A 20,324-nucleotide genomic window follows, 5' to 3' on the forward strand; every position below is an offset into this window, starting at 1 on the left:
TTCTACCATCTGCAGACAATTATATAAACAACCCAAACTGGACGTGTGAAATGTTGTGCTTTAAAACGTGGCACCTCAATCTTACATTATGAAAAAATTACAATACAACGTACAAGTCCCCTGTTGAAATGGGAGGAGCGGGGGATGGAATAAGAGAGGTGAAGAGAGGAGACAGGAGGAGGTAAACTGGTTCAAAGCCAAGGTGATCCGATCATTGAAAATTTGGCTCGGATACCTTTTTTTGGCAGTGATGTGAACGAGCTATTCCACCGAAGTCTAGAGTGCACTGCAGGTCAGACAGCTGAAAACAGACACATCTCGCGTGTGTAATGTCAGAAAAAATGTTTTTTTTTTTTTTTTTGCTCTCTTGGGTGTATGGCAGATGGCCAAGTTTCTGTTTCGCAGAAATAGGTTAGACAGCAACAGCAGCGGAACGCCAGGAAGAAAAGGCTCCCCCTGCTGGCCAAAGGGGGATACTGACAGTGTCAGCCAGACAATTTAAAGGGACAGTTCACTTTTTTTTGTATCTCTTACCTGTACGAAGATCACAGCGAACAGCAGCAGCCCCTCGATACGCTTTCAGCATCCGCCCACGGCTGTCAATCATCTTCTGTCCCGCCTTCCCATTGGTGAGCTACTCTCTGTCGGCACCTGAGATGGCGTTTCACAGCGATGCATTTCAGACAGTCTCAGGCTTCTGAGTTCTGAATGTTACACTCTCATTACGGCGCTTACCCAGCAGCAGCACGCCAGTGGAGTTCCAGTCATGGGTGCGGAGGAGAAATTTGCAGGAGGATTTGGGGTGGGGGGGGGGGGGGGAGACTGCAATCGCAGAACAGAGTCTATATTTGAATTATCGGGTCCCATACATTGCACCATGGGGCCGTTTTCCAATGAAGGGTGATTTGTAAAGGTGACAAACTATTTGGTCTTGCCATTTTTACACCCTGACCTTATCGGGTAATGATGCAAACAAGAATGCTTGCATTACATACTTATAAACGGTTTATTTGGTTTGTGATGTTTAATAGCCATTCCATTTTGGAAACTGCTTGGACATGGTGGATTTTCCAAGCAATTCCTAAACCTCACGCTAGCTAACTGTACAGCAACTTAAATGAATATTTAAGAAAAGAAAATGTAATCCTTCCTTTTTATGACGTAGAGTCTGATTTAGCTGCATTCAAATTTCCCCTCTGGAACAATAAATATCTGTTGATTAACTTGATTGACGAAATATCGAGAATCATAAAATATTCAGGCCAAAATCTGAAAGCACCAGGATTGATATTTTCTGTTACCCATGTGAAATTGTAACACGGCAGCACACAAAATCATCAAAACTACAAATAAACAAAAAAACAACATGTGAATTATGCATTCTTTTAAATTCATGTTTTCATTTCACAATTTATTAATTTACGAAACACAGTAATCCGGTGACAACTCAGGATCTATGAAATGAATATCGAAACAAATGGTTTCCAGCACCAAACGTTCTTCGAAATAAACATCAGTAAGGATTCTCTTCATTTTATTCAATGCCATGGTCTACACCCCAGGCTTGCGTGTTCACCACAAACCATGACAACAGGAACCCAAACACAAGTAGTTCCAGCTCACTATAGCACTATTTGTCACCAGAATTAGCTCATTATCAGACCCATTGAAATCTCTTTTTTCTTCTTCTTCTGACAGTGACAAAATCGAGTGCTTTTCACAATCATCTCAGTGACCTCCCCGGAAATGACCTGGATCCCATCAACATTTGTCCTGAACTTTTTTTTAAATCAAGAATAAATGCAAGTGTTTGCTTTTTTTCTTCCTTCACTGCAAACAGAGCGAAATGCTTCAGCAGGAAATCTCAGATATGACTTTGCCAAACTGTGAACATTCGAAATTCATTCCCAAGTCAAAGTTGATGACAAACACTGAGTGAATCCAGGCTTGTGGATTTGAACAGCACGGACATCTCCCTCCTGGTGCAACGTTTAGCCACCGGGCCAACAGCACGTACACTGAGTACAATGAGACAGGAGCACAGATCGCACATGTGATGATGTCATAATGCAGAATTGCTTCTGACCTCTGTGATGTCATAGCATGCGCATCACAATGGAAATCTGGTGCTTCCCTGGTGCTACATCGGGGTCCCTCTGGAAAGATCCAGCCAGAGGAAAGGTGGGAAGATGCAGCGGGGAGGGTCTCCACGGAAACTTAGCATTTTGGCGTCAGCTCTTCGGCCAATCAGAATCACGGTCACTTGGCGGTGGCAGGTCAGTGGTCGCTGAAACTCCAATGAGAGAGTGCAGAGGAGCTGAGGTTTTTGTCACGAACGTACCATCAGTCGATCGTCCCAACAGCTGCGACGGGGAACTCAGGGCAATGTTCGCCGAGCGCTAAGCACATGCTCGCAGAACGTGTAGCCTCGTGCTTCCAACGGGACTGTTTACAGCTGCAGATTTCAGAAACATCATCTCCCTCACCTTCCCGTTCGAATTAAACGAAAAAGCATTTAAAACAACATTTTAAAAATAATTTTGAAATGCACAGCAGGAATGAGCTTAAAACAAACAAACCAAAAATAAAACAAACAAAAACGAAACAACAAAACTCAGAAACTGACAAGGAATTTTGGCACACTTATATCAAACGGATTTTCTTTTTTTCATTTAGCTTTTTTACAAGTGTCATATTCGGACAACACCCCCCCCCCCCCACAAAAAAACCCAAACAAACAAACAAGCATAAACACACGTTAGGTTCGAAAGCTGCATTCGCCATTAATCAGTGAGCTGAAACCCTCTTTGAAAAGGTTTTAAAATCGTGAGTGAAGATCTGACTATTTACAGCAGGCAGGCACACGTCTGCAAGAAGGTACAACGTGAACCGAGTAGCTTTAGCTTAGAGAACAACAAATTAGAGGGGGAAAAAATAATAAAATCTGCCATTATTTGCTATGAAGCCAATACATATTTTTTGGTATTCAACAAAGTTTAATACAGTAGCTTAAACAAAATGTGTATGTGACAATGTTTCTCTCAACTATGTCAGACAGTGGTATTCTACGGCAAGTGTAAAAAAAAAAAAACCCATCGTCATCATCTTCATTGTACCCATGGAAACCTGTCTGCCCCCCCTTTCCCCCCTTCCCCCCACCCTGCAAAAAACAAACCCAAGAACATTCTGGAAAGGTTTCCTCTTCGGTTTATTTAAACAGGGCTCCCCCACGGTGTCAGTCAGGATACAGGGTAGTCCTCCTAAGTGCTTGTATTGTACACGCTTTCCTTTTTTTTTTTTTTTCTTCAAACAGACGCTGTGGGTTTTAATTCTGAGGGTCCTGGATTAAAATGTTTCCCAGCTTGCAGTGCTCTACACAGGTACATCAGTGGTGCCAAAACAAACGGTACAGACAGTGGCGAACACCAAAATGCTTCTTTTTAAAAAAATAAATAAAAATCTATTGAATCCAAGCAATAAATAATATATATTGAATCCAACGACCGTTCGCATAGCTTTTCAGAACGCAATAAATACCCAGTTCAGGTTCCAGTACCCCCCACCCCCCGCCCCCCCCCACCTTCCCTCCCCAACCGTAATGTCCACCTAACGGGTCCCTCTCCTGTCTTCAGACTCCCTAAACGAATCCACCAGGCCGGATTCTCGTCCACGTGCACAGTCTACAGCGAGACCAACATCGTGGACTTCAACCGCGAGCTCGGCCCACGAGCCCCCGCCATTCCCGCGGCCCGGCTAACCTCCGCTAACTTCCGCTAACCTCCGCTAACCTCTGCTAACCGGCTCTAGAATCTTTGCATAATCAGAACAAGTATTTCAGCAATGTTCACTGAGAAGAGCCGACCACCGACAGCATCCTGTTTTATTATTATTTAACAATCCATTAATATTTCCCTGAGCACTTTCATCATAACTTTTAAACACGAAAAGCTTCATTTTTGCCGTTAATCCTTGCAGGCACCCACCGCTTAATCTGTGGGGAAGGAGCAAGCTTTCATGACCTCTGACCCCACATGCCCCTCCCCCAAACTCGTAATTCCTTCAAGAGGATCAGTGCAGTCCCAAACCTGACTGTAAACAAAAACAAAAGCCAGAGCTCAGGTCTCTTCAGTGGACGTACTTCAGATCATCTTTGGGTCTTCCAAAAATGCCTTTTTAAATCCCGTAAAACTCGGCCCAATCGCAAAAGACGAGAAGCGACGTAAAACCAAAATGAAAATCAACAAACAAAATGGAACAAAAAATGAGAACGGTTATTATTTTTCAGCGAAATACACCCCCCACCGTCCCCGATGGTTAGCCAGCTTTTTGGTTCTTCCTGTGTCCAGGTTAGTGCTAACCTAGCGTACAACCTAGCGTACAGTGTGAACTGAGCAACATCGATAAGCTGCGCTGGCTGTTTTCACACCTGGCTCACCTGCAAATGCTAATGCTAACGGTCCAACCAGAATACAGCTACCAATGCTAAAACTCCAACCAGAGCTCACATGCTATTGCTAACGCTCCAACCAGAGTTCACCTGCTAATGCTAATACTAACGGTCCAACCGGAGTTCATCAGCAAATGCTAATGCTAACGGTCCAACCAGAATTCAGCTGCCAATGCTAACACTCCAACCAGAGCTCACATGCTATTGCTAACGCTCCAACCAGAGTTCACCTGCCAATGCTATTGCTAATGCTAACGCTCCAACCAGAGTTCACCTGCAAATGCTAATGCTAGCTCTCCAAACAGAGTTCACCTTCCAATGCTAACGCTAACGCTCCAACCAGAGTTCAGCTGCAAAACAGACTCAGACTCACTCTTTTCACCTCTGCTTTGGCTTTCACTTGGCCAACGGAAAATTCATTCGCAAGGTGTTTTTTTTTTTTTGTGATAACAGGACTGGCCTAATGGCTGGAAAAGTGGTTCGACCACTGTAAAGGAGTCATTGCGTTCACAGACGTAAGTGGGCAGTCTAAGGGAAATCTAGATCAAATCACATGAATGATCATCACTGATAATCACTGCAGTTTAAAACATTCCTTTCAGTTACAATCCTTTGACGTCGATGCCAGAGATTCACGTGGAGCAGAGGGGATGAGAGAGATTGTGGAAAACTCGTCTGGCACCGTTCCCCAGGACGGCCTGTTTGTTTGGTGAACGCTCTGGGGGTGGAGCGCACCGCGCCGGTCGAAGCCAAAAACACGGCGTTCATAAAGCAGTGGCGAGAACCCCCGAAGGGAACTGAGCTTGTCCTCTCGAACAAACGAACGAACGAAACAGAAGCAAAAACGAAAAGAAGAGAAGAGAAGACGACGTGGAGAAGCTCCCTCTGCAGCAGAGCAGCCAAACCCATAGGTGAGGTGGATTATGGGTAATAACAGAGACACTCAAAGCAGCCGGGGGGGGGAGGCGGGGTGTGGGGGGTCAAAGGTCGAAGCGAAGAGGGCGTGGCAACGACGCCCAGACCGGACTGCGGGTTCATGCAAAAGCTCATCACTTCTGAACAGTACAAATAAGTTGCAAACAGGAAACAGCAGCACGGGGGCGGCGGTGATGTCATCGCGTGTGGGGTGGGGCTCGTCAGTCGACCGTATGTACAGTGGACACGCGCTCTGGCCTTTCTCCCGTCGGAAAGGGAAAAGAGGAGGATGCTGGGATTGAACGGGACGAGGGAGACTAAGCGCGGGAAGCAGTTCCGTCGCCGTGGAGATTTTGCGCACACACACAGACCGAGAGCTTAGTAAGACGTTATTTCAGAAAACAACAAACAAAAAAAAACATTAATAATAAAAGAATAAAAAAAACAGGTACACTGACTGTGTGAAGAAGTGCTCAGGCAGGGCAGAACCCTGGGTTAAAACTACAGCATGCACTACTAATAAAGTCTCACTGGCAGGAGAGAGAGAGAGAGACAGCCAGACAGACAGACAGACAGAGAGAGAGAGAGACAGAGAGAAAGAGAAGAGTGAGCTATTCAGAGAGAGAGACAGAGAGAGAGAGAGCGAGGGAGAGAGAGACAGAAAGAGAAGAGTGAGCTAGACAGAGAGAGAGAGTAGTCTGTCCATCCCAGCTGTGTGTGGGAGAACGAGGGCGTGCTGGGAGACGGAGGTTCCTTGCACGGGGTCCCCCCGGAACTCATGGGTGCTCCTCTGTGATTGGACGATTTTTGCCTGTTGTCATGGTGAGGGATGTGGGGGGGGAGAGGTGGGGGGCGCTGTTTGCAGAGTGATCGCTTGCTTCTGTACAGTCACTGTGCCTGGAACCAAAGTCACCACACAGAGCGGGGAAATGTGAGGCGGGGGGAACAATTTCACTGCGACACTCAGCACAGGCTCAATGTCTGTGTAATGCTCTGAATGAACTCTGCCTAGTCTTAAGATTTAAATACAGTACACAGAACCAGGGTATCAATAATAATAATATAAAAATTAAACAATACTAATAATAATGATACATTTTAAACAATTATAAATCGTTTCTAGCATGCTTTATGGGCATGAGCTCCTGTCTATCAACCAGTCAATCAATCAATCACATGTATGAAATCTGCATACACATACATCCAAAACAAGGGGTGTGATTTTATTTGATACTCACTTAGAATGTTTAATTTCAGCACCACGCTGCTTAACCTGAAAGACAGAAGACAGAACACCTGTATGAGCACAGGTAAGCCCCACACCTGTATGAGCACAGGTAAACCCCACACCTGTATGAGCTCAGGTAAACCCCACACCTGTATGAGCTCAGGTAAACCCCACACCTGTATGAGCTCAGGTAAGCCCCACACCTGTATGAGCTCAGGTAAGCCCCACACCTGTATGAGCTCAGGTAAGCCCCACACCTGTATCAGCTCAGGTAAGCCCCACACCTGTATCAGCTCAGGTAAACCCCACACCTGTATCAGCTCAGGTAAACCCCACACCTGTATCAGCTCAGGTAAACCCCACACCTGTATCAGCTCAGGTAAACCCCACACCTGTATCAGCTCAGGTAAACCCCACACCTGTATCAGCTCAGGTAAACCCCACACCTGTATCAGCTCAGGTAAGCCCCACACCTGTATCAGCTCAGGTAAACCCCACACCTGTATCAGCTCAGGTAAACCCCACACCTGTATCAGCTCAGGTAAACCCCACACCTGTATCAGCTCAGGTAAGCCCCACAGAGAGGGGAAGCACTTCACAGTTGTCAGTGACTTCATACAGTCTGGCCTGCAAACCCCCCCCGCCACCCCCCCAGCCACCCCCCCCAAAGAACCGACCCCAATAGGCCAAACCGGGCCTAAACATGCCAAAATGCACTATTGCAAAAAATACTGTAAATATGTGCACTTTTTAAAAGAATACACTGCATTACTGCATGATCCCAGCTCAGAATGTAACACAGAATGCAGTGTGCCTGATCGGCCAGCAGGGGTCGCTAAGATGGCGACACGCTGAACCCTCCCACTCCCTGGGTGATGCAATGGCCGACTGTGTCAGCCATGATGGTGGCTGATTTGGTTAAAGCTCCCGGCCGTGGTGCACAGGTGAGCCTCACTGATGAGCCTTGTCCGCCCCACCCCCCCTTTTTGGTTACTGATACAGGATGAAGGTCACCGAAAGAGGGCCTCACCCCGATCCTTCCCGCTCTGCATGTTCTCCTCCTCTTCCTCACCTCCGTTATCTACTGCAAGAGCAGAGAGAGCACACGTCACACAGCATACACATATCACACTGACTGCCCTAAGAACACACGCATATCACACATCTTGCACATAATGTGTGATCATATCAATTCCTGCATGATGGGGGGTGGGGGTGGGGGGTGAGTGGGGGGTAGGTCATTACTAAACATGAGAACTGAGCCTTACTCAGCTGGCTGGCTTACATAAAAACAAAATGGAAGAGAAACTAATCAACGTCACTGATCTCCATGACAACCGACAGTAATGGGGGAAATGATGCAACAAACTATAATTAGAAATTTACTTCACAGCTCCGAAATTAATTAAGTTCAGTCACTACACAACAAGCTGCAAGCGCTGCTCCTGCGAAATAACTATTACAGAGAGCGACTCCACCTTTAACACAAAACGCACTGCACACGAACAGCAATCGCACAACCTCGAAAGATCACACAGAATGAATTCTAAAAGCATGTAGAAGCAAAGACAACTTTCGGTGGCTGAATACAGAAAAAAACCATTCGCTGTGTTCAAGACTCATTTTCAAATGCCTCTCCCTTTCAAGTGTGTCAGAGAACAACTCCAATAGAACCAGTACATGGGTCCTGGTGAAAACGTCTTCCTTGAAATGTTTGTATATGTTATATGTTGAATATATGAAAACATATCCTGAATGTTAGATTCTGTTGGCTAGATGGGTGCAGTGGACAAGTTTGAGGGAAAAAAAAAATAGTGATGAACTGGTCTCAGTGCTGGCTCTGTTTCCATGGGAACGGCAGTTGGGCGCTGGGCTCCTCCCACAGGAAATGCTTACCGGAGTGCAGCTCCTTCACCAGGGACGACATGGTGTTGGTGATGGAGTCAGCTGCCACTAAGAGGTCGTTGCGGAGATTTCTCCTCGCACCTGCGGGCAGAGACCAATGAGAAAGTGGACGGCGGCGTAGTACAATGGGTAAGGAGCTGGTCTTGTGACCTGAAGGTCACGGGTTCAATTCCTGGCTAGGATGACTGCCGTTGTACCCTTGAGCAAGGTACTTAACCTGCATTGCTTCAGTATATATCCAGCTGTGTAAATGGATGCAGTGTAAATGCTATATAAAATGTGTACGTCGCTCTGGATAAGAGCGTCAGCTAAATGCCTGTAATGGAACACACTCACACACACATTCACAAATAATTTAAATATTTTTTTCCACAATAACAGGATGTGAGTGTTCTGTTTGCAGCTCATCCGTGGGGTATAATGGCAGTATTAGGGGTCGTTATGGGGGTGTTAGGGGGTTGTTATGGTGGGGGTGTCGGGGTGTGGTTTTGGCGGCGTGTCACTCACCCTGAGCGAAGGCTTCCTGCACGTCCCCGCCCACCCCGGCGAGCGAGTCCTGGGGCACGTGGGTAGGGGTGGAGCCGGCAGAGGTGGAGCGCACGGGCATGGGCATGGGCCGGCTGGCACCGTGACTGGGCGAAGAGTGGGGGGGGCTGGCAGCCTGCGCCTGGAACACGGGCACACAGTCACCGGCCAATCAGAACGCCGCCACACAGTCACCGGCCAATCAGAACGCCGCCACGCAGTCACCGGCCAATCAGAACGCCGCCACGCAGTCACCGGCCAATCAGAACACCGCCACACAGTCACCGGCCAATCAGAACACCGCCACACAGTCACCGGCCAATCAGAACACCGCCACGCAGTCACCGGCCAATCAGAACACCGCCACACAGTCACCGGCCAATCAGAACACCGCCACACAGTCACCGGCCAATCAGAACACCGCCACACAGTCACCGGCCAATCAGAACGCCGCCACGCAGTCACCGGCCAATCAGAACACCGCCACGCAGTCACAGGCCAATTAGAACGCCGCCACGCAGTCACCGGCCAAACAGAACACCGCTACACAATCACTGGCCAATGAGAATGCTGCCACTGAGTCACCGTTCACCCCTTTTTGTGGCTGCCAGCGAGCCCCCCTTTATGGGCGCGGGTGCCCCCGTCGCAGAGTCAGAGAGCCCCTTTGTCTGAGCGACAGTCAAAAATTGATGACTGAAGATGATGAAGAACAGAGAAAGAAAAAGAACTTAAGAAGTGACATTTAATAAAAAGAAAAAAGACAAGTTTGTACCTTATTTCAAGGAAAAATTCACCCCTGAAATGTCACAAAAAACTATTTTTACCATCTGTGGCCGATGACAGATCGGTCACCGCGAGCAGAGAACCCGCTATTCTCGCCTCGCCAGGGGAGGCGCGGGTGCGAATGAGTCAGACGGAGCAGAGAGGAAGAGTCCCGCTCCGGCGGTACAGAGGAAAAGCACTGCGACGCAGGGCTGGGGGGGGGGGGGGGGGTGAGCACGGGACCACGCGGTGAACAGACAGAAACAGCCCAAAAAGGAGAGTCTTGGCGGCTGATCACCATTTACTACATCCCATGCCGAACCAAAATAACAAGAACCACTCAAATAAACAGTGAGTGGGACACCAAGAACCAAAATGTCACCGTCCAAATATGGTTAAAAAAGTACATGAAGCACCAACACACAGCTGTTTACCAAGAAAAAGGCCGTCTGTCAGGCCTGAGAACCAGGCCTTTATTAGGCCAAACATTTAGGTGACCGGCAGCAGCCTTAGTGATTACAGTGAATCACAGCTTCTGCCATTCCTGTGAGTGGGGCCGGTGCTGCCCCCTGGTGGACAGCAACCCAATTGCTTTCCTGGCACCACAGGACATACTGTACATAAAAAATTAATGAGCTCTTCTACTGATCTGATCCGACCGTTTCAAAATCAATCACAGCTGCTTCGCAGACGATCGAATAGATTGAATTTCTACTTCTGAGCGGTTTGCTCATCAATACGGTGTTCCTGTTTTTTTTAAATTTTATCTTTAGAGAGAGCACGTTCAGCCCTGTCAGCGGTTCCTTTGGCTCAAATCCCCACAGTTCATCCCAAAGTCATCAGTAACCATCGCCCGTGATCTCCAGGAGATTTCAGTTTGAAACGCTTGACGGGGATTCTATTAAGCTGCCAAATTAGACGGCTGGTTTTTCAAAGCATGACAGAATTGTAAAAAAAAAATTAGATTACAGCTAATGAAAATAAATCAGGCTGAAAATGGTTATATTACTGCCCCAGAAAACAAAAACAGCATGAAGAATGAACTGTGGGGGAATTTTTCCTTGGATTGCTGCTCCTCTACAATCTTCATTTCTCATTTTCATTAATGTTTTTTCTGGATACACGGTTGACAAGTCAGGCTGACACTAACATGAGCTGAAGGAACTTATTTAAAGAAAACGGACTGTAGGTGGCCTGTATGACCAGCAGGGGTCGCTGGTGAGCGACGAGACACGGACCCCTGTGAAGCGTCTGGGCCCGTTTCTGAACAGTGGGATCGCACGCCGCTGTAAGAAGGTTGTGGGGAGGTTGCGGGGAGGTTGGCGGAGTGTTAGGCATGCGCTGTGAGAGGAAGACTTACGGCCTGCTTCTGCTCTTCATCCTACCGGCAGCGTAGAGAGAAACAGAGCAGCGTGAGAGGAGAGACACACACACGCACGCACACCAGGCACACACACACACTCGCACATACGCGCACACGTTAGTCAAGCATATATTCCAGAGCACACAAACAAGTGCACAGCGTCTTGCAGGTAGAAAAGAAGAGGAGAAAGAAAAGCAACCCAAGTCAACCAAATAAAAGGCCTTAGTGTGAGCTTCTATATCTGATGATTTTGAATACAGACATGAATTCAGGAATTCTGTCCAAACAGGCGTCTGTTTTGTTGTCTTTATTTTCATTTTCCCCATTTCTTTAGATTTAGAAAGCAGGGGAAATGAGGGGAAACCTATTACCCCACTGAATGAGAGAGTAAAGCCACATTCAGGATGTTTTCACACCGATCTCCCACAGCTCTTCCACAGGCAGTATTCTGTGTTCTTTTTTTTTTTTTTTTGGAAATGCGTCGATTCCCAAACAAACAGAGCTCTAACAACAACAGCAATGCTGCCACTGCTGTCTCAACACCATGTCCTGCTGGTGTGTGCAATTCAATGCAGAGAAACACTTAAACTACACACACACACACAGACCATTACCCAGATGAGCTTCATGTCCAGTGCTGCCCTCTAGTGCAGTGAACTGCTTACTGCACTTGCAAAGAGCTGTGCGCCACCACTGAGAACAGCTCCGGTGAAGATGCAAACATTCTCTCATTTTCCACGTTTCTGCACTTTTAAAAACACCCATCTTAAAGGCAAAAATTGCTCCTTTTGGGGTCAGGAAGTCTCAATCTTGGGACATTGAGTCATTTAATTTCCTCAACAGAAGGAGAACTACTAGATTCTGCAGAGAAAAGCTTTCACCTTTAAAGAGAGAAATGAGCCTCAGCGTCATCCTGACTGACAGCATCCCTCACTCCCTATTGGTCAGGCCTGTCACGGTCTGAGGGGGCCTAAACAGGATGAGCCACCCAGCAGCCACTAGGGAAAAAATTCCAAACTTGTTCCTGGCTCTGTTTTGGATCCTAACTTGTGGAATACTCTGGGAGGAACCGAACCATACTCCTGGCCCATCCACTCCCACGTAAATCACTGCATGCTTGGCCACTCACAAACTACACCCCCCCCCCATCTCTTTAAAAAGATAAAACTATAACGACTCCCACTCAGCTTAATGGACCCATAACTGCCACCTTTAAAAGGAATACTGTGAGGCACTGAGAGGTGAGGAGACAGAACACCGCTGATAAAGGTCATTAAGGAATCTGCACGTGCCGTGCTTATGAATTATAATGCAGATAATGCGCTTCTGAAAAGCGTTATGTGGACAGGCAGGCGGGGTGAGAAACGCTTGTGATGTAGCCCTTCCTGTGAGAGGGGGCTGATGGGTAATCAGAGATAATGTGCAGACCTGTGAAACAGAGATAATGCTGTTTTACACAGCAGCTTGGTCTCAGTACTGCTACAGGAAGAGAGAGGCATGCTGGGACTTGGAGTTTTGTTGGATGGGGGCGGAACTAGGAATGTGTGTGTGACTGTGTGTGTGTGTGTGAATGTGTGTGTATGTATGTGTGTGTATGTGTGTGCGTGTGTTGTGTGTGTGTGTGAGTGTGTGTGTGTGTGTGTGTGTGTGTGAGTGTGTCTCTCACCTTGAGCAGTTTCATGAGTCCCTCCAGCTGCACCATCAGCTCCCTCCTGCTCTCCTGCAGAGCGGACATCGCTGCTCCAGCTCGTCCTTCCTCTGCCGGGGGGTGGGGGGGGGGAGAGGAAGAGGGAGAGAGATAGAGGGAAGAGAGGAATAGAGGGGGAGGGGGAGATAGAGAAGGGGGTCATGCTTTTCCAGTGTAACTTAAATATAAAAGACCATAATCGCATCCACCTGAGCAACAGAATGACAGAGGAAGCCCAGGATATGGTCTGAAGAGGAGGAAGATGGCCAGGGATTCTGCAGCCCTGACAACTGCAGGACGTCAAATCCACCACAGGGGGGCAGCAGAACAGACAGACAACGTGAAGCTGTCACATTCACTGCCTACCTATAGGCTAGTACCATACACACACACGCACGCACACACTCTCTCTCTCGTACACACACACACACACACACACACACACACACACACACAGCTCTTTTACACAATATCAGCCCTGTCACTAGAATACTCCCCCGTATGACAGGACTGTTCCCAGAATTCTGGAGAGTGCTGTAAGGACTGGATAACCCACAGGATAACCCACAGGATAACCCACAGGATAACCCACGCTCAGAGCCCTGGAACAATCAAGCTCCTGCTACACGATGACACTCTTCAAACTCAAATCAGCAGCGATGGGAATTAAATTTAAAAAAATAAAAAGTAAAAAAACATGTCCAAAAACCTGTCTGCAGATGATTTGTCTCCTGAGGTCAAAACGCAATATGCATGAAATAAGGAAAGCAGTTATTGCGACTGCCACATCGACTGCGGGGGCAAATAAAGTGAGATTAAAATAAGGGTTTTAGTCTGAGAGCCCAAAGCAATTTCCCTCTCTGACAGGTGTCAGTGGCAGCATGCAATTGCAAAGTGAAAGCGCACACAGACTATGAGAGCCTGCAATTCTTCACTCATATCTTAATTATGGGAGTTTCCAGTCAGCAACAGGCATTTCTGAGACGGTATTACAGACAGACGTTGTGAAAGTATCCGTCTCGCAGTACTGTCCTTGGCCAGAGCTCTCAATTAACTTCAGAGGACATGTCAGACTGGAATGTTTTGGCTTCACTCATAGACAGAACTTACCTAATGTTAAGGACACAGTGCTGAGTACCTGGAGAATCTAAAGATTCTGTGATGTCACAATAGTGCTGAGCATCTGCTGAACGAAAATAACCTGTGATATCACAATAGTGCTGCGGATCTGCTGAACCTAAAGGATCTGTGATGTCACAATGGTGCTGAGTATCTGGTGCAGAGCGTACGGCTCTGATCTGGTGCACCAAAAGAATCTGTGATGTCACAATGGCGCTGAGCCAGCTACCACAAATGTAGTGGCAATGTTATAATGCTGCCAGAACACTCCAGTAACATTGTGGGAACATTTTGTTTTAGCTGGGGAGCATCTGAAATCCGAACAATTCTTGTGAACTAACCATTGTTATGTTAACAAAGGCCAAGGGATTTTGTTGAATTTTCACTGTTACCAGAATGTAAGTGTTGGGCTTTTATTTAATGGATATATTTACAGGCTTACACCATTTTTATCTTGCATAAGGAAACACGGCCATTTTAGCGAAATACGCACAGAAGGAGCAGAGATTTGTGCTTAATGCAGTGACAGGCAGGCTGCAGCGGGTTAACAGAAAACAGCCCGGCATCAGTGCTCCGGGACGGGGTAATCTCTGCTCTGTGTGGATTAATTAAAAACAGCAGCCACGCGGATGCCTCCACAGCTTATGAAGTCCCAGGGAATCCTTCAATTAGCAACAAACTGAGATTTTAAAAAAAAAGCGAAAAGTCAGAGTGTTTTTGCTGGTGGCAGCTTTTAAGGTGCGAAACCTATTTGCATTCAAATTCTCCCCGAGATGAAGTTCTCTCTGCGAGAAGCCATTACCGCCGGTGCTCAGAGAAACACTGACTCAGGAGGGCAGGAAAACCCGCAGGTTTTTGGGGGTACCTGAGCAGCCGGAGCTCAGCGAGCAGAGTGGGGTTCTGCTGCGCCTTCTCTGGGGTCGGCTGAGAGGCCTGCTCGTGCTCCAAACGCAGCCGCTGGATCTCCTGCAGGATCTCTCTACGGGAAACAGGAAGTCACGTTAATGCACATGTACATACACACACATGATCTCTAAAGCAGCACAGCAGGAAGTTATTTTAATACACATACTGTACACACAGGATCTCTACTGGAGCAGAGCAGGAAGTTACTTTAATACACATACTGTACACACAGGATCTCTACTGGAGCAGAGCAGGAAGTTACTTTATTACAAATACTGTGCATACACGGGATCTCTACAGGAGCGCAACAGGAAGTCCCTTTGATGCACAAATACGTACACAGGATCTCTACAGGAGCACGGCAGGAAGTTACTTTAATACACATACTGTACACACACAGGATCTCTACAGGAGTGCAGCAGGAAGTCTCTTTGATGCACATATACAAACACAGGCAGATCTCTACAGGAACACAGTGGGGAGATAATCATGCAGGCGCACACATACGCGCACACACACACACGCACACACACAGTAGAGCCCAAAGCTAACACACATGGCTCAGTCATTGGAGAAACAGCCACAGCCCCAGCCCCAGCACAACACATCACTTCACTGCACGAGCACTCAAATCTAACCCAGCGTCCCCCCCCCCCCCCCCCAGGCCGTGTTCACGCCTGGTTTAACTCCACCCCTGAAGGCACACACTTCCCCTTCATGTAACAGCAAGCACGCAACACTAGGCTCTTCCTCGGGCAACGCTCCAAAATGGCGGCGTTTTGTAAGAAGCAGCTTCCGGGCCGAGCGCTTTACCTATTTTTGTTCTCCAGCTCGGCAATGAGCTGCCTCTGTTGCTTGTTGGCGTCGAAGTTGAAGCCCAGATCCGTCGGGGGGCGTTGCTGAAAGACAAAAAAGGGACAGGAGACGCAGACAGTAAATAAATCGATAAGATGGGAAAGGGGGAGAAGGTCCTGGGTTTCAAATCTCAGGCCTGGGCCTTTCCGTGTGGAGCTTTGCGTGCTCTCCCCGTGTCCAGTGAAGGATGGGCTCCCCCTCTATAGTTGGGTTTCTCCGGAGATTTCTTCCCATCAGGGAGTTTTTTCTCGCCACTGTTTGAGGTTTTTTCTCCCCACTAGGGAGTTTTTTTATTATTATTATTTTTAATTTTATTTGACCTCATGTGCTTGCTATTTAGGGGTTCAGGCCTGGGTTTTGCTCTTTGTCTGCTACTCTGTAAAGGATCTTTGTGACAGTTTTCTGTAAAAGAAAAAAAAAAGCTATACAAATACAGCTGGTTTGATTTGAGGGTCCCCGGTGCCCGAAGCTGAGCGGAGCGTTTGGGGCCGACCCAGAGAACACACGACAGGAACGCCGCAACGGCAGGACTCACCGGCGCGACGTTCAAAGCCTTCCCCCGTCTGTGAGCTCTCCTTTCAAAAACAAAATAAAAAAAAAAAAACACAGACTGCAGACAAACGCACCTGCGAGGGCCTTCGAAAGCAGCCGCCCAAACCGCGCCCGACACGGCGGCCGCGATATAATCACAGAGAGCCAAAAACACGGGACATCCCGGAGCCAAAGTACTAAACAAAGTATCGACTTACCAGGCCACTAATTTTGAAGCCATGTTTTAAAGTTTCAAATTCACAAACACAGCAGTTCTGCTAATCTAAAAAAAAAAAAAAACTTATGACATTTTCGTATATTCTGTAATAAAATGAAACTTGAAAGAGGAAAAGAAGAGGAAATTAAATTTCCAGCGTAGGAGCTACTTGTTCGTGATGTCCTTGTATTACAGTATATTAAAGTGGAGAGTTTCTTACTTGTGTGCGTGCTACAGAAGTATTGCAAGTAACTTTCAACTTAATATTGTGGGAGCAGGCAATGCATATTTCACTTCAATTAATGAGACAGGACGAGTCAAGAATCCGATCAAACCGGGGAATTTAACTTTGCCGAGAAGATGAAAATAAGTTTCAGACACCAGATATTGGGGCTTTCTGTAGTGCGCTAATACATCAAACAAAAAACCTCCGGCTCGTTAAAATCTAGTTATTATGGATCGAGTCTGTCACCTTAAAAAATTCGGTCGCTTAATGTATTCACAGTTAAAGGGTTGCCCTCAAACGCCAAGCGTTAGCTCGTTAAAGAGAAGAGCTTTTTTCCGACGTAAATGCCAGGCAATTTATCAGCACGTCGCTTCAGTGGCGAATGCCCTCGAGTACCGCCGCGTTCTGCAATTGCCGTTACAGGCACTTTCAAATAATTAGCAACTGACAGAACTTTAAAAAAACTGCCAGAACCGACGAGGCGCACGCAGCGAGGCTACTGCGTGTAGGTTAAAAAGCCAGTGAGCCGTGGCATTTCAGCATGTTTGACGAAAAAACGGAAGTAAACAGCCATCCAAGCAACTTTACAGAGCTGTCACAAGGTCGTCACCCGCTCAGACACGGTAGCCATGACAACGGCAGTTCGTGGCACAGGGGGAGCTCCTCGCCAGACTTCAGAGAATGAGCGCGTGTCTGGAAGCTGTAATTAGAAGTTACTTCTCCCCTCGGAGGGAGAGAAAGTCCTCTATTTTTCCGGCTCTGAAAATCAATTTAATCTGAAATTCCGTCGCTCCCGGAGGATCCGCAGTTCAGCCGGGGGGGAGCCCCGCTGGCGCGGCTTTCGTTTCTGTTAAAATCATAAACCGCGCCACAGTAAGAGCGCTGCATCTCTACACTTTATTTTTGTGTAAATGTATTTTTAAAATTCTGTTCAAGGTTGGCAAGACGGCAAGACAAAACGCTTGTAGGCCTACCAAATAAAAACAAACAAAAAACAAAACTAAAATAAATTAAAAAAAAACAAACAACTAGAGAAATTAAAATTTACGTTCGCATTTATCACAAATTTCAGCTGTAACATCCAAGTTCTAAAACCAAACATCACGGTAAAGGCCGACTCGTGATGCTGTCAAATCTTAATAGTCACGTGGCCTACAGAACAGATGGGCCTCGTGAAGAAGGCGGTCCAAAGGCATGTGCTTCAGTCATTTGGGAAATTAAGGGTTGAACGCCACGCAAAGCGAGTCTGACGAAAAAAGCTCAATATTTAATATAAGTTGGAGGCAGATGGTTTTAATAATGCATGCGTTTCATTAGTCTTCGGGTGTCCTACGCGTGGGAGCAGTGACAGTCCAGGCGTAATTTCGCGTCTTCGTAAATCACCCAGTGTAATAATCAAGATCTCTGCACTTGAAGGATTCACATGAGAGTGCATTCAAGTCCGCGGGGCGCCTATAATTCCATCGCTGAGCTCACAAGCGCAGAATTACTTATTAGCCGTCGAGTGGCACTGTAATTCACCCAAGCAAACGAAAGGGGGACGGGGGAAGGAAGGGGGGGCGCGGGATGAGGTGACATTTTAAAGCTTCGAGGGTTGGGGGGGTGAGAGAAATTCTAAAAGATTATTTCAAATGAGCTGTCACAATAAAGGCTGTCTGGAAATTGCTTCATTAACGGAGAGCTCGGCTCTTAAAGGAGCGCGATTTCGGACTAAAATAGGCCTCGGATCCCATTAAACATGGTTATTATCTCCGCCCAAGGATGAGGCGACCTTGCAGATAGCGGTTCACACGATTCACCCGCAGAATATACAAAAACTACATTATTAACAGCGCCTCCTTCACGTTGTTTCTTTTAGAAACAACCAAACGTTTACTAAACAGTGGACTGTTCCATTTTTGGCTGGAACAGCCAGTTTTGCAATCCTGGTTCCAAGTTTAGCTGCAGAATCTTCTAGTTTCCATAGTTACTCGGCACTGTGCTGGTCAATTAAGGCAGACGATTACGCAGCTAATCCACCTCGTCTGGTTTAGAGGGTATGCATTAATTGGCAAGCTTAAGGTGAAAACAAAATCCAGCAGAGCCCTCGAGATCTCCAGGGGCCTCCACAGTTGCGCTCCTCTGAACCGGAACAAGCAACTTCAGGGAGAGAATTAGAACTCGTGGCGCAAAGCAGCTTCTTGCCACGGTTTTTACCAGGAGCTGACGAGTGCAGTGAGTGAAACCCACCAGCAGGGGGCCCCCTGTCACGGTTCTCACCGGCATCCGTTATAAGTCCTTGGAACGGTTTTCTCTGCATCCAAAACCAGTTCTCACACAAACGGGCGCATTCACTACACTCTACCCTCTGCGCATGAGCCAATTTTTTTTTTTTCACGCCATGTACCCCCGTCTACATCAATTAAGACAAGAGGCCCCACTGCCCCTAGAAATACCGAGCGTTCTAAGCGACTTTGGCGTGAAAAATATTCCTCTTCAGACGGAGGAATTATTAACGACAGTGAAGACCGAACACGTGGGCCACATCTCCCAAGTCTGTCTGAGGCCCTGTTTGCCAGGCTGTCATTCAGAGGCTGGAGGAGGCGAGCTGTCAGATAAAAACACGCGTCTAATCCCCGCCCCCGTGCGACAGTCTGCCCCCGCCCCCGTCAGCCGCGGAGTTTAATCCGATCCGTCCTTTTCAGGGAAAAACGACCTCATTCCAGGGACACGGTGTTCCGTGCCGTGGCCGAATCGTGGCTCCTGGACACGTCTCTGAACATGCCCTCCTCGCCACGGCGACGGGGACGGGGGCGGCGGAGCGGTGATTTAATAAACCGCTGCCGCCTTCCGATAACGGCGAAAACAAAAGACACACATTCGCACGGATCCGTTCCCCTGCCAAGGGCGCTGGAACTGCGCGTTCTGCAGATGACCGCTCGTGGGAAACGAAGCCGTGTCCGTTGAGACCGGCACAGGGGCACAACGGACCAGTCACAACGACTGTAATTACAGCAACGGTAAACAATCAAATCTCTTCTGAAAGGAGACAAACACTAATCTGGGAGGATGATTACACTCGGGGGTACTGGACAAACAAGGCAGTGCGCGAGTCCATCAAAATACGATAGTAATGCATACAAATTAGACCCAGGCAAAATTAGGAATGCCTGAACACAAATTATACGACTTTTTTGGAAAATATAACGATAAATGTATTTCACAGCCATTTTAAAGTTTACTGCAATATCTGAAAGTGTCAACAACAGTTTATACATTCGCCCATAAATTGTGAAATGTCATCTCTTCTGATCTTTGATTTTAATACACCGTCGTACATTCCATTTCCATTTTCCAAAGCACATGGTTGTCAGATGCTTTTAGACAAAGGTGAATTAAACACATTGAGCGAAACAGCACTTAATTTAAACACATGCAAATCTACAGCGAAATGAGAGGCATAGTCAAGTAGTGCGCCACCAGAGCCGCGAAACACACGGAGTACGGGTGTGCGAGCTCGCGTTGTGCGTACAACGACACGCCCGTCGCCATGGCACTCACCGCGGTGTTGCTGGCCTCGGCCGCCAGGCGAGCAGCGTAGCGCGCGATGAGTCGATGCTCCTCGTCCAATCGGCTCGGGCTGTCCAGAGCGCTGTGAA

The 20,324-nt window shown here is 47.4% G+C and overlaps 1 protein-coding gene across 1 annotated transcript in view; it reads right to left on the bottom strand.

Moving 5' to 3' along the window:
* Positions 1-1,380: 1,380 nt before the first annotated feature.
* LOC135257686 (dystrobrevin beta-like) overlaps positions 1,381-20,324 on the bottom strand; it is a 96,113-nt gene continuing 77,169 nt past the window's right edge. The window contains 12 exon segments of the mRNA XM_064340702.1: positions 1,381-6,259; positions 6,601-6,635; positions 7,621-7,674; positions 8,487-8,576; positions 9,003-9,162; positions 11,143-11,163; positions 12,812-12,882; positions 12,885-12,903; positions 13,542-13,545; positions 14,817-14,930; positions 15,671-15,756; positions 20,227-20,317. Of these exon segments, the coding sequence (XP_064196772.1) occupies positions 6,631-6,635; positions 7,621-7,674; positions 8,487-8,576; positions 9,003-9,162; positions 11,143-11,163; positions 12,812-12,882; positions 12,885-12,903; positions 13,542-13,545; positions 14,817-14,930; positions 15,671-15,756; positions 20,227-20,317 (715 nt within the window). The 3' untranslated portion in view covers positions 1,381-6,259; positions 6,601-6,630.

The sequence above is a fragment of the Anguilla rostrata genome, chromosome 6 (assembly GCF_018555375.3).
Source record: "Anguilla rostrata isolate EN2019 chromosome 6, ASM1855537v3, whole genome shotgun sequence".
Lineage (NCBI taxonomy): Eukaryota > Metazoa > Chordata > Actinopteri > Anguilliformes > Anguillidae > Anguilla > Anguilla rostrata.